We start from the raw sequence: 12979 nt of genomic DNA, 5'->3' as shown, positions 1-12979 counted from the left end.
GGGGGGGCGGGGTTCCAGAAAGACTTATGATAAAAATGCACTTATCAATCACAATGTTTTTATGCTTTAAACTTTGGTTTGGTGTTCTCCCATTTAAACCTCTCCAGTTCACCACTTTAGCCAAGTCATTTTTGATTGCCTGCCTCATAATTCAACAGACCATGTCCTCCACATCCACTCCACCCAGAAATCAAAGTTCAAGTACCTGAATATTTTTTAAGCATGCTGTCAATATTAAGCTAAAACACTATGATTGATCACACACACCATTTACTTATAACAGTAATTACAACCAGAACAGAGTGATAACAGCAGGAAACTATGCACAACTGAGACTCTTACCTATTACTTTTTATCTCGTTTCCGGACAGGATTGAAGATCACTTTCCAGGGAAGTTAATGACCTCAAGTCTTTAATTGGAAACCGCTGTTGAACTTAAATGGTTAGATTCTGTGATGTCATGAACATTGTTTGATGTATAATTAATTAAGATGTATAATCGAGTGAGTATAGGCTTCCTAATTGTCCAGGAATAATTTTGATCAAAAAATATAGTGTTCCTGTAGCTCAATTGGTAGAGCACTGTGCTATCAAGTGCAAGGTTGTGGGTTCGATTCCCCGGGAACACATGATAGGTAAAAATTGATAGCCTGAATGCACTGTAAGTCGCTTTGGATAAAAGCATCTGCTAAATGCATAAATTTAATTTTAATTTATATGTGTATGTGTATGTATCATTAATGTTGCAATTTCAGCAAGATATGACACCTGAAGTTAATGAATTTCACTTTCAAGGAGGTAAGCTACATTAGGCCTAATACAAAGGCGGAGAACATAAGGTAGCCGAAGTGTGTAAAACACATCCTATTTTGCTCTTTTTACATTGACTATCACTTTATATTGAGTAAAATCAGATACAACAACAATTTCTCAAATATATTTCACAATATACAGCCTACTGATACATATAAACTTAAGTGGCTTGACTTCAGAGCAGAGTGAATCGCTTTTTTAAATTAAACAGTCAAGAACATCAATCCAATAAGGCAGTACAATTATAAATACAAAACAAAGAGAATGACACAGATAGGCTACAATACAAATACAAATCCTTTAAGAAAAAATGATCAGTGGTTTCCAAAGCCTGACATCACTTGTTATGATTTCAAATGATGCTATAACACGTCACTACCAATATCCAGCGACTATTAAATTGTCAATAATTTTGATCAAACAATGAAATGTCTGTTGTCTGCCATTATGTCCCCACCAAAGCCAACATCAAACCTACGCCCTTGAAACTAGACATTTCAGTCATCCAGTCAGTACATGTAGGCAATGTTAAATAACACAGACCACTACATATGACCAAAAACACTTTATTAAAAACAAACTTTGTACAGTCTTGGTTTTTTATTAGATTTTTTTTTCCAATAGAGATATAAAATGTTGAAAACTAAAGAGAAAACAGCAAATTAGCCTTTACAGTTGGATGGGTTTCTTTCAAAAGTGATAAAACAGGGAAATCGCAAATAAACAGGTTTCAGATAAGGAATTTTAAAATTGAAATAAAATCCTCAATAGTGTCCAAAACATGTAGGGAACACCTTCAAAAAGTTTTAACATTTGGTACCATGATATGACAAACTTTATTGGTTTTATTTGCTTTCAGTTCGAAATCAACATCTATTAAGTCTTTAATCAAAAATAAAAGGCTGTTATCCTTCATATTCATCGTCCTTTAGATCATAATCCGATAGTTTTCTTTATCAACAGAAATGATTATGTTTCACGTGAGTGCAACAAGATCTTTCCAAATATTTGAAATATAATCTTAGATGTCCTCAGCAGGGTTTTAAAGCATCATACACATTTTACAACCTTCTCAACCGTCACACACATGTTAAACTCTGATTTTAACTTAGATTTTATCAAAAGAAAAGTTATTTCTATGAGAGACACTTCCATGCATTAGTGGTGTGGATTCAAACGGACAGACCACAATCAAAGCAGCTTTCAGTGTAGTCCTGAGACAAGCACGGCAGCATTTGGTGACAAAGTATCTGCGAAAGTTCGGATTGCTTCAGTAAATTCAACTCTCAGTGTTATATTCTACAGATATATTCATAGAGAAGGCATCTGACATGAAGAAGCTTTTCAAGACCGACATCAAGTTGCCTACATAATGATAACACTGTGAACCAAATAAAAAAAATCAGGGAACAATAGAGTAAAGAAGAACAGATACCCGCATGCACTGGTACATCAAGGTTTGTTTCTGAAGGGAAAAGTATTATAGGGAAATTATTTAATTCTTTATTTAATCTGGCTGTGAGAAATACACATAGTGATAAGTCATTGTTTCTACAAGTCTTCCCCACCACATTGGCTAGGCACAATGGTCAAAGATTCGCATTCTGGCATTAGTAGGCAACGCCACATTCTGAGCATCACAATTTGAATAAATTCTAGAAGAGGGTGCGGGAAAATTACTAGTCTTGGCAAAGTCCTGATTTGGTTAATTAATCCTTTTCATTTCATGCAATCTAATTACTGAAACATACAGTAAATATTGACATCTGCAGTCAATCCGATAGGAAAAACAATGAACAATTGCAATTAAGGCGCTATACACAAGAAGCTGGTGACTCTTGCGACAAGCACTGCACCTGGCAGGACGCTTTGCATGCATCTGTAGTGGATGCTGCAGATTTGAATAGATCCAGAACCCCCTCAAAACACACCATGGGGCTCCTCCTAGTGGTCAAGGATTTCACTTCCTGATAGGAGTCTCAGCAAACCATGTAACATGAGTCGTATCTCACCCCAAAAATCGAACAAAAAATATTTTTATATTTTTATAGTATGTTTTTTTTAAAATCCCTAAATAAAACAGTATTGCATGTATTTTTTCAGGTTATGATTTCCTATTTTAAAATAATACAATTCTTGATGTAGACCAAAATAATCACTTTAAAACATTCTGGAGTGAAATATGTTTTTGACAGGTTTTGTGAGATTCAACCTTTCATTCTGGTTTCATTTTCTTATAATATAAAATGTAATTTATTCTTTATTCTACCTGTACGTTTCTCTGTTTATTGTGTGACTGTGTATATTAATATGGGTATATAATTACAGCCTGAGGAAGAAAGCACGATAAATACGAGTGATACAGATAAAGATGTGACCTTTGTGCCATTCTTATCTCATCCTCCTGAATGAGCTCATTTATACTCCTCCACATTGTGATTAAGTAATAAAGATACTAATGGAATTCTACATTTCTTGAGTCCCTGACTCGATAACAGTCCATCAAAGAATAAGATTAAGCTTGGTTCTTTTCTCCTAAATATTTCAAAACCGCTACTCGGAATGACAAAAGCAAAACTCAAATTATTAATTTTGTCTAAACACAGTTGATTGTAATTTGCATAGAAATATTTCCATAAAAACACTGAGATCATCCCGATTGTTTTTCAAAGGGCCTTACATGTCCAGTAGTACTTGTGGAAGGTCTCACCAGCGACCAATACTGGATTCTCATGAACAGCAAGAGCTCTTTTTATATATTTTGTGACAAATCCATATCAAGGCTGGAAATAGTTTGATAGAATGAATTCATAGGAATGTGCTGACATATTGTCTCTTTTGCCAGAGATTGCTACTTCTTTTGCTAATTAAAAGGGAAACTATCATAATAAAGCTTCAGGAACCCAGAGATGATGTGAAAGTAGAAGACAGCTTGATCTCATGCTGAAAAGGGTCTTGAGTACAAGTATACTTAGCATACGTTAGTATATCAAGGATGCTAGACTGATTTCTGTCAGCTGCTGAAAGGAACCAAAAAGGTTTTTTTATTTTTAATAGTCCATTTTGGCATTTTCTGAGTCTGTGATTCTTTACACATGTAAGCTGGTGTTTGCTGTAGTCTCTTTGTGTTTGCATGAGTGTGAGATCAGACCAGTGTGCCTGGTGTGGGTCTGTCAGTACTGCTGTCTTTAAGTGTCATGTCCTGCATCTTAGATGAAAAGGTCTCTTGGTACAGAGAAAGCTCCATCGACCTGTAAGTGATGAGAAAGAAGAGGCCACAAAATCAGATAACATTGAAGAAAAGCAAATATATTTATATAGAACAACGAATTAGAGTATCCACAAACATAAGCAGCTCAGCTACTGTATAGTTAACACTGAAAATAATAGGAAATGTTTTTTAAACAGTAAAAAATCTGCATAATAGATTGATTTCTGAAGGGTCATGTGACACTAAAGACTGGAGTAATGATGTAAAACAGTTCTTGTAAATTGCAATAATATTTCACAATATTTTCAATATTGTACATTTAATGTGGGCTTATAAAATCTTAAAAAGCGTTTAAAAATCTTACCAACTCCAAACATTTAAATAGTAATGTATATAATAAATATAAAATATTTAAAATGTTAATTTAATGTTACTTTAAATATATACTGTTGTTTATTGGTAATTCTTGTTCAAGGATCACATGACACTGAGGACTGGAGCCATCATGGGAATACCTGTATTTATTTTATTTTATTTTTCCTGTGACAACTCCAGTGTATTAAAACAAAACAAAAAACTGTTATTTATTTTTTATTAGTTTATTAAAATAGAAAACAGGTTATGTTAAATGTCAATAATATTTCATAATAATATTTCAAATATTTAAATATAAAATAATCAAAAGGTTAATTTAATAACATACTATTGTTTATTCAATTACTGTTCATTCAAAGTATTGTGATGAAAATTGCATTACAAAATGTATTAGTATATGCAGAAAAGAAATATATAATAACATAATATCTATTGTACTAATTAATACAAATGTATTAAATGTACACTACCAGTCAAAAGTATTTGAACATTATTCATGTTTCTTTTAAAGTTGTCTCTTCTGCTCACCAAGCCTGCATTTATTTGATCCAAAGTAAAGAAAAAGAGTAATATTCTGAAATATTTTTACTATTTAAAATAACAGTTTTCTAATTTGTAATTTATTTATTTATTATTTGTAATGGATTCCTGTGATTTCAAAGCTGAATTTACAGCAAAAAAATATATATTATTCTTATTATGTTGAAAGGAGTATCATTTTTTCAGGTTTCTTTGATGAATAGAATGTTTAGAAGAACAGCATTTATCTGAAACAGAAATCTTTTGTCACATTATAAATGTCTTTATCATCACTTTTGATCAAATTAAAGCATGCTTGGTAAATAAAAGTATTAACTTGTATATACCGCCCCCCCTCCCCCAAAAAAAATAAAAATTATACTGACTCCAAACTTTTTATTTCAGATAAATACTGATCTCTGGATCTTTCTATTCATCAAAGAATCCTGATAATTGCTAATACTAATAAAAAATTATTGAGCCATGTTCAGCATTGTGCAAATCAGCATATTAGAATGTTTTCTAAAGGATCATGTGACACTGAAGACTGGAGGAATGATAATTAAAATTCAGCTTTGTTCACAGGAATATATTATATTTTAAAATTCATTAAAATAAAACATTTAAATAGTAAAAATATTTCACAATATTACAGCTTTTGCTTTACTTTGCATCAAATAAATGCAGGCTTGGTGAGTAGAAGAGATGTCTTTAGAAAAACTTTTGACACACACACACACACGCACACACATTTTAAAATTGATATGACTTTTTTTACTTTATGCATGTAGATTTTAAAACAGTCAGCAATTACCTGCCATGTAGAGGGTGTCCATGAAACGTGGCCGACTGGGGGATCTGTGGATAGGACGTGTCTGTTTGGAAGGACTGTGGCTGGTGTTTGAGCGGCGGATGATGCTGTGAATTGTGCAGAGAGGATGTGGTACGCCTGCGCTGAGTCTGATTCCCCTCTTTTCCCTTTCCTCCATTGGCCGTCTGTCCCAGCGCATTCCTCAGATACCAGTCTCTCAAACCCTCCAGAGCCAAAGCCTTGTGCAGGCTGCGCGTGGGGTCGTCGGGGGTCGTGGGTGCGGAGGAGTCGAGAGGGTAATGGGGCGGTCTGTGGAGGTGGTCCATCTGCTGGTTATGCGTTGCATTAATGGCAGTACCGTTGGAGGTGGAGGTTTCGTTGTAGGCAGAGAGCAGGATGGACTCTTGCTGGTGCTGCTGTAAGGGAACGAATGGGCCGCAGGATTTGGTGCGTGACACTTTGACCCTCCGTGGTTCGCCAGGTTTCCCTCTCAGCATCAGAGGGCTGTAGGCCGGAGGGCCGTTGCCCAGGATAAGCTGCTGTGATTGGGGAAAACCATTCCTGTAGGGAGGCGGAGCAGCATTGGGACCGTCGGGCCACGGCCGGGATTTTGCATTACTTTGCACCTGCAGTCTTTGTTGTTGCTGAGCTTGCATCTTCTGCTGCTTTCCCAAAACATAATCCATGAGGATCTCACTGTAACCGACACCTCCGCTCGTTCCTCGACCTCCTGCGACCGAGCGAACGCGGGCCAGCTCGGCGTGCCCGTTTACCTGCCGCTCGGGGCTGCTCCGCTGCGCCTGTTTTAAAGTTGTGTCCATGATGGCTTCCGAGCTCTTGTACGGGCCGTTCCGTACTGGCATGCCTGACCTTCGACCTCCGTCCTCCGCTGCGGTGCCGTGCCGGTCGAGTAATGTCTCGGAGCTATTGCTACGTCTGTGCCCTTGCTCGTAGGACCCTGAGGACGACCCCTCCTGAGACAGCAGAGGCACCTGATGGGACGCCTCGGGATTGTCTGACCACTGCTTCACAGCAGCAGTGCCGCTAGATGATTCTGACCTAAGAAATTTAAATTAATACAATTTATCACACTTCAAAATGTAACACATTTATTTATGCATTAAATTAATCAGAATTGACAAGAAACACCGTTATTAATTGTATGTATTTCTAACTGTAATATTGTTGTCCTTGCTTACTGGGTTTTTGTAGAGCACTTCTGTTGTATCAAACTGTATTTATTTAAATTGATCAAAAGTGACAGTAAAGACATGTTAGTAAAGACATAACGTTACCGGTTTTCATTTATAATGTCAATAATAAATTATAATATAATGTTAATTTTAATAATGTTTGAAAAAGATTTATATTTCAAATAAATGCTGTTCTTTTCGATTTTCTATTTATCAAATAATTCAGCTTTGCCATCACAGAATAAATGACATTTTAAAATATATTGGAAATAGAAAAGGATTCTTTTAAATTTCACAATATTACTGTTTTTATTGTATTAAGAGACTTTCGAAACTTTCGAAAAACAATATGAATGGTAGTGCACATTTATAAAGCAACAGAACAGCAAAAACAAACTAATTCTTACATGCTGCTAGAGTTTAATATTTTGAGTTAAGGGGTTGGTAAAATCAGTAGTAAATGAAGCAGCAAAACAATCACTTACACTCACCCTCATGTTGCTCCAAACCTGTAGGAATTTCTTTGTTCTGTGGAACATAAAAGAAAATATCTGAAAGAATGCTGGTTACCAAACAATTTCAGTTCTGAATGACTTCCACTGGACTAAAAATACAATGGAAGTCAATGGGAACCAACATTCTTCCAAATACTGTACCTTCTTTTGTGTTCTACAGAACAAAGAAATGAATACGACATGAGGGTGAGCAAATAATGACTGACATTTCTTTTTTCGATGCACTATGTGACGCACTGATCAAGTGCCAGCCACACAATGCATCAGTGTATATGCTGATAGCAGTGTCTCCCAGCACTCTCTGTACGTGTAATTAAATTGAGTAGGAAATAATGGGGCTTTACACTTAACCTCCTTAGACATCCATTATTTCATTACACATTATTGCAAATAAGTAATTTAATCAAAATGTTTGTGCCATTATCAATTCAGTGCTTTTAACTACACTATAAACCATTAGCCAAGAGTCTACTCGGCATTGCACACATCAGCTCGAATGCTGACTCAGATCAGTGGTGTAACATATGTTTGTGTATGTGTGTTTTGCGCATTTGTAACCTGATGTGCACTCCTGTTATTCCATTGCGGGACAGGAGCGGAGTTGCTGGGACACTTCTACCTTCCAGATTTGACACACTTCTTGGAAGAGAGTGACTCGGGCTGGGGGAAAAATACAAGTAAAGTTTTCTTGTTATGAATCTAGCACACCATTAACAAACCTGGAGTGTTGTTATATGGTGATGAAGACCATTTTATAAAACTGATGATGAAATAATGTTGTAGTCTTATTATTTAAAAATAAAAATCACATTATATTATGATCACAGTAGTCACAACTGAAGTGGTTACAGTTTCTAATAAAGTCTTTTAGCTTAAAACAACAAATTCGAAAAACGTACAAATCAAAACTTAAAATCTGCAGAAAATTTGCTCAAAATCATCGACATCTCAGATGGCCAGACAGTGTTTTTTTTTCTCATTATTTATCATTAAGCGTTACAATGTAGCATTACATCACTTGTTTGCTGGTCCACCAAATGATACAATGACCCAATGGGTGCCATCAGAATGAGAGTCCAAACAGAGGATTAAAAACATCACAATAATCCACACAACTGCAGTCCATCAATTATCGGTTTATGAAGTGAAATGTTTGTTATGTGGATTATTGTGATGTTTTTATCAGCTCTTTGGACTCTCGTTTTGATGGCACCCATTCACTGCAGAGCATTCATTGGTGAGCAAGTGATGGAATGCTACATTTCTCCAAATCTTGGATGGCCTGAGGGTGAGTACATGTTCAGCAAATTTTCTTTTTTGGGTGAATTACTCCTTTACTACTTAAATGTCATTGAGTGGTATATTGCCTTTATTCTAGAATCAGGTTTTAATTACACGCTACTTAAAAGGTTTTTCATCTAAATGAGGTGATTTCAGGCCAGCTAATCAATGCTGATTCACCATCAAGTGGAAAAACAGCTGTTTCTACTTTCTCAAGCTGAGCTTGAAAGCAAATTGTGCTGAGTGTGTACCTGGCGGAGCTGGCCACAGAGTTACGGCGTGTTTTCATCTCGTAATAGATATCCACAGGGGAGAGTTTTCGAGAAATCCTGTTGTCTGGGCTCCCCGAGACCAGCCGGGGCTGTGCGAGCGACAGGCCGTCAGAGGCGTCTTCTGATGGAGAGAGAAAGAGACTTTTGAGACTGAGATTTAGAGAGAAGCATGCTTTCTACTTCACAGAAAAAAATACACTTCAGACTTCAAAGTTGTGGGTCAGTAAGATTTTTGAAAGCAGTTTTTATGCCTGCATTTGTTTGATCAAAAATACAGAATATTGTCAAGTATTCTTACAATTTAAAAGATTTAGGTTTTCTATTTGAATATATTACAAAATGTAATTTATTTCTGTGATGCAAAGATACATTTTCTTCAGTGTCACATATCATTCTCATATGCTGAGTTTTTGCTCAAGAAACATTTATTATTATTATTATCAATACTGAAAATGGTTGAAACACTGTGTGTGTATTATATATATATATATATATATTAGAAATCTGAAAGTTCAAAGGAGCAGCAGTTACTTGAAATAGAAATCCTTACTGATCAATTTAGTGTCCTTTCTGAATAAAATTATTACATTTCGAACAGTATATAATAAAGAAGATGTTGTCATTTCATTGCATTAAATAACAAAACAAACCCAGTGTGATCTGTGCTCAAACGCTGCACAAACCATATTTGTGCTATATTTCTTTATGAATAAAAGAAACTTTGTTTGATATTTTCATGTGTCTAAGTAAATATATTTTGGGGCCACTGAAAATACACAAGTGCTTTTAAAAGAGAGTGCTTATGTATCAATTACAGCTAAATTCATAGTTATAATGCTACAACAAGGACAAAGAGTGACTTGATCACTATATTAACAATTTTGTTTTCTCTCTATTACAGGTTTATATTTCAAATAAGTGCTGATCTTTTGAACTTTCTATACATCAAAGAAATTATCTTTGCATCATTAATGACAATTTAAAATATATTTATATTTTTATATATATATGTTTTTTATTATAATAATATTTCACAATATTACTGTATTTTACCCTATTTCGTTGTTATTTGTAGTGATGCAATAAAACACAACACTTCTTGATCAAAAACTGAGAGAGAAAGAGAGAGCGAGAGCGCGAGAGAATGTTTGAGAATCAGAAATGCCATAGGGAGCGGATTAGTTCAGTGAGTGTTAATAACAGGCTTTTGACTCATTGATGTGAAGACTCTAATGACCCCCGCGGGGTCTCTCCGTCCACTCAACTCATCCTGCTATTGTAATAGTGCTTCTTATCTCAGTCTCTCGAATTCATGATCCTGCTAATGTAACACGCTGATCCATCCCATAACTCACCAGTGTCCTGATTGGTGGAATCAGACGTGGAGCTGCTCTCAGACTTCACCGTGTTATCTGAGGACATAAACATTTACACATTGTGTAACTCAAATGATACACACATTACATGTGGATACATAAACACACTGTGTTGGCTCCATGCTGCTGAGAACGGATGAGGTAATGTTGTTGTTATATTGTAACATTGTTTATGTCATAATATGTGGTTTACCTCAAATCTAAAAGCAATGTTTTTGTAAATAATTTCTATAATTATATTTCTAAAACTGTGGAAATATTTATGCATGATTTCATTCATGATTTACTTATAAACAATTTCTATATACAATTGTGGAAACACTTACTTAGCCTTTTTTTATGCGGTTACAGTTAGTAGTTATTAAAGACTATAGTTTGTCTAATGTTATTTTGTTTATATTTGTTATTAATATTTGAAATTGCTTTTATTTTTATATTTTCTGTTTTACTAATTTTGTTGTGTGTGTTTGTCATTTCTATAGGTTTTTTTTTAAATAAATCTATATAATTTAAATGTCTATATAGTTTTTAATCAATTAATTATTTTAAGTTAGTTTTACTTATTTTAGTTCATCAAGAAATCCTTGCCTTGACAACAAGCTAAAATCAGTTAGATTTTTTGTGTTGTATTTTACTTCAGTTAAAGTTTATTTTATTTCACATAAGAGGTTTTTTGTGTCCTCTTAAGGTGCAAAAAACATGGTAACTATAGTTAAACCATGGTAACCACAAATTAACCATGATTTTACCACAATATACCATGGTATTTTGCTCCGAAGTTGCAATCTGAATCAAAAGATTCACAAACCCGCTCTGCAGTTTTTTCATTCTAAATTAAGTTATTCGCGCTCCGGACTCAAAAAATTCCGTTATGAATCAAAAGATTTGTGAACCTGCTCCAAAGTTCCATTCTAAAACAAATGATTAGTGATCCATGCTTCGTAGTCAAGATCTTAATAATGATTCGCAAACCACAATCGCGAATAATTTAATGTATGATTTGCAAACCCGCTCCAGAGCTTTGATCTAAATCAAATGATTTGTGAAAGAAACTTTGAAGTCCCGATCTGAAACTTTTGTAAAGTTATAGTTTAATTGATTCAGTGTTTCAAAAAGCTCTGTTTTGCTTATGACTGACTATACTTGTTCGTTTTTTTTTTTTAATTACAAGCAATGTTGCAATTCTAAAATCAATGAACTTAATGAATGGAAAATTAAGTGATAGTCAATGTAAAAAGAGCAAATGGGGAAAGCAGAAGAAAACAAAACAGCATAATAACAGAGTTAGAGGGTAAACTGAACTGTGCAGTTATTTTAACCACTTCGGCCCATGTATTAAATGTGCATCCTTGAAAGTGTGCAGTTTTCTAGCGTATTTCTTTAACTCCTAAGGTAATGTCAATGATATGACCTATTAAAGATGTGTCCAAAATTACAACAATGGTTACATTCACATATATTTCATTGTTTAATCAAGGGTATTACTTGGGACAATTTAGTAGCTGGATATTGGTAGGGACATGTCCCTAGCATCCCTAGTAAAATCTGTCTTATTCTTATCCAGAAAGCTACATAAAACTTATTTGTGTTTATTTTTCACTGAACCTGCATCATAATTATTGTAATAATGGCCGGAAACAGGCTGGTTCCTCAACACTTCCTCTTACACAACCAACACATCTCGCGTGTCTCATTTAAGGTTGACTGTTTAACATGTTTGCACACATGAGAAAACACTCTTCTAAATTTATACCAACATGCAAACACATTCAAGTGTTCCCACAGTCCAGAGCCAGACCACCAGCTTGACACTAAATTGGCCTGATCCACTGTAAACCACTATTTACCAAAGTCTAATCACATGAGTTTAGAATATAAAGAATATTTGTGAGCTTTAATAAATGTTCTCTTTAATCTGATCTTGAGCTGTAGACCTCAGTATCACAGTATGATGTCAGTTTATCTTAACCTTTTTACAGCTGGGTTGCTCAGTTTGTCCATGGACTAAAACACTGCTTTGGGCTGAGACAAACATTGATTTGTCAAATAATTGAGGAGCTAGTATGAATGAAACATTTAAAAGTGTTTAACACTTTTAACACTTTTTAACACAAAAAAACAATCCACAATAAGCTTTAAACTTTTTTTTGTAGTATTATTATACTGTAAACTCAAATATCACTGCACAAAAGCTTGGGATCTATTTTTTTTAAAGAAATTAATACTTTTATTTAGCAAGGAGGCATTAAATTGAGCAAAAGTGACAGTAAAGACATTTATTATGTTACACAAGATTTATAATAGAATAATATAGATTAGAGTAATGATGCTGAAAATTCAGCTTTGCATCACAGAAATAATTTACATTCTACAATATATTAAAATCTAAAATACTTATTTTATATTCTAATATTATTTCATAATATCACTGTTTTTACTGTATTTATTTTATAAATACAGTACATGCAGCCTTCTTTCAAAAGCCTCCAAAAATATTCCAGATCCCAAACCTTTGAACGGAAGTGTATAATATATACATAAATAAAATAATCCAAAATGTACATTTTTGCCATGAAATGGTGTTCAGCTCATCTCTATAATCTTGAAACGCA

The 12979-nt window shown here is 34.4% G+C and overlaps 1 protein-coding gene across 2 annotated transcripts in view; it reads right to left on the bottom strand.

The window, feature by feature from the left end:
- Window positions 1-1364: 1364 nt before the first annotated feature.
- ccdc120a (coiled-coil domain containing 120a) overlaps window positions 1365-12979 on the bottom strand; it is a 47803-nt gene continuing 36188 nt past the window's right edge. For both annotated transcript variants that reach the window (XM_052564344.1, XM_052564343.1), the window contains exons 7-11: window positions 10347-10403; window positions 8971-9112; window positions 7997-8098; window positions 5734-6789; window positions 1365-4065 (exon numbers count right to left, since the gene is read on the bottom strand). In XM_052564344.1, coding sequence (XP_052420304.1) covers window positions 3960-4065; window positions 5734-6789; window positions 7997-8098; window positions 8971-9112; window positions 10347-10403 — 1463 coding nt within the window. In that variant the 3' untranslated portion in view covers window positions 1365-3959. The remainder of the gene's footprint in view (window positions 4066-5733; window positions 6790-7996; window positions 8099-8970; window positions 9113-10346; window positions 10404-12979) is intronic.

Source organism: Carassius gibelio, chromosome B8 (assembly GCF_023724105.1).
Source record: "Carassius gibelio isolate Cgi1373 ecotype wild population from Czech Republic chromosome B8, carGib1.2-hapl.c, whole genome shotgun sequence".
Classification (NCBI taxonomy): domain Eukaryota; kingdom Metazoa; phylum Chordata; class Actinopteri; order Cypriniformes; family Cyprinidae; genus Carassius; species Carassius gibelio.
Note: the sequence above shows the minus strand (reverse complement) of the source record. Positions and strands in the feature narration are given on the sequence as shown.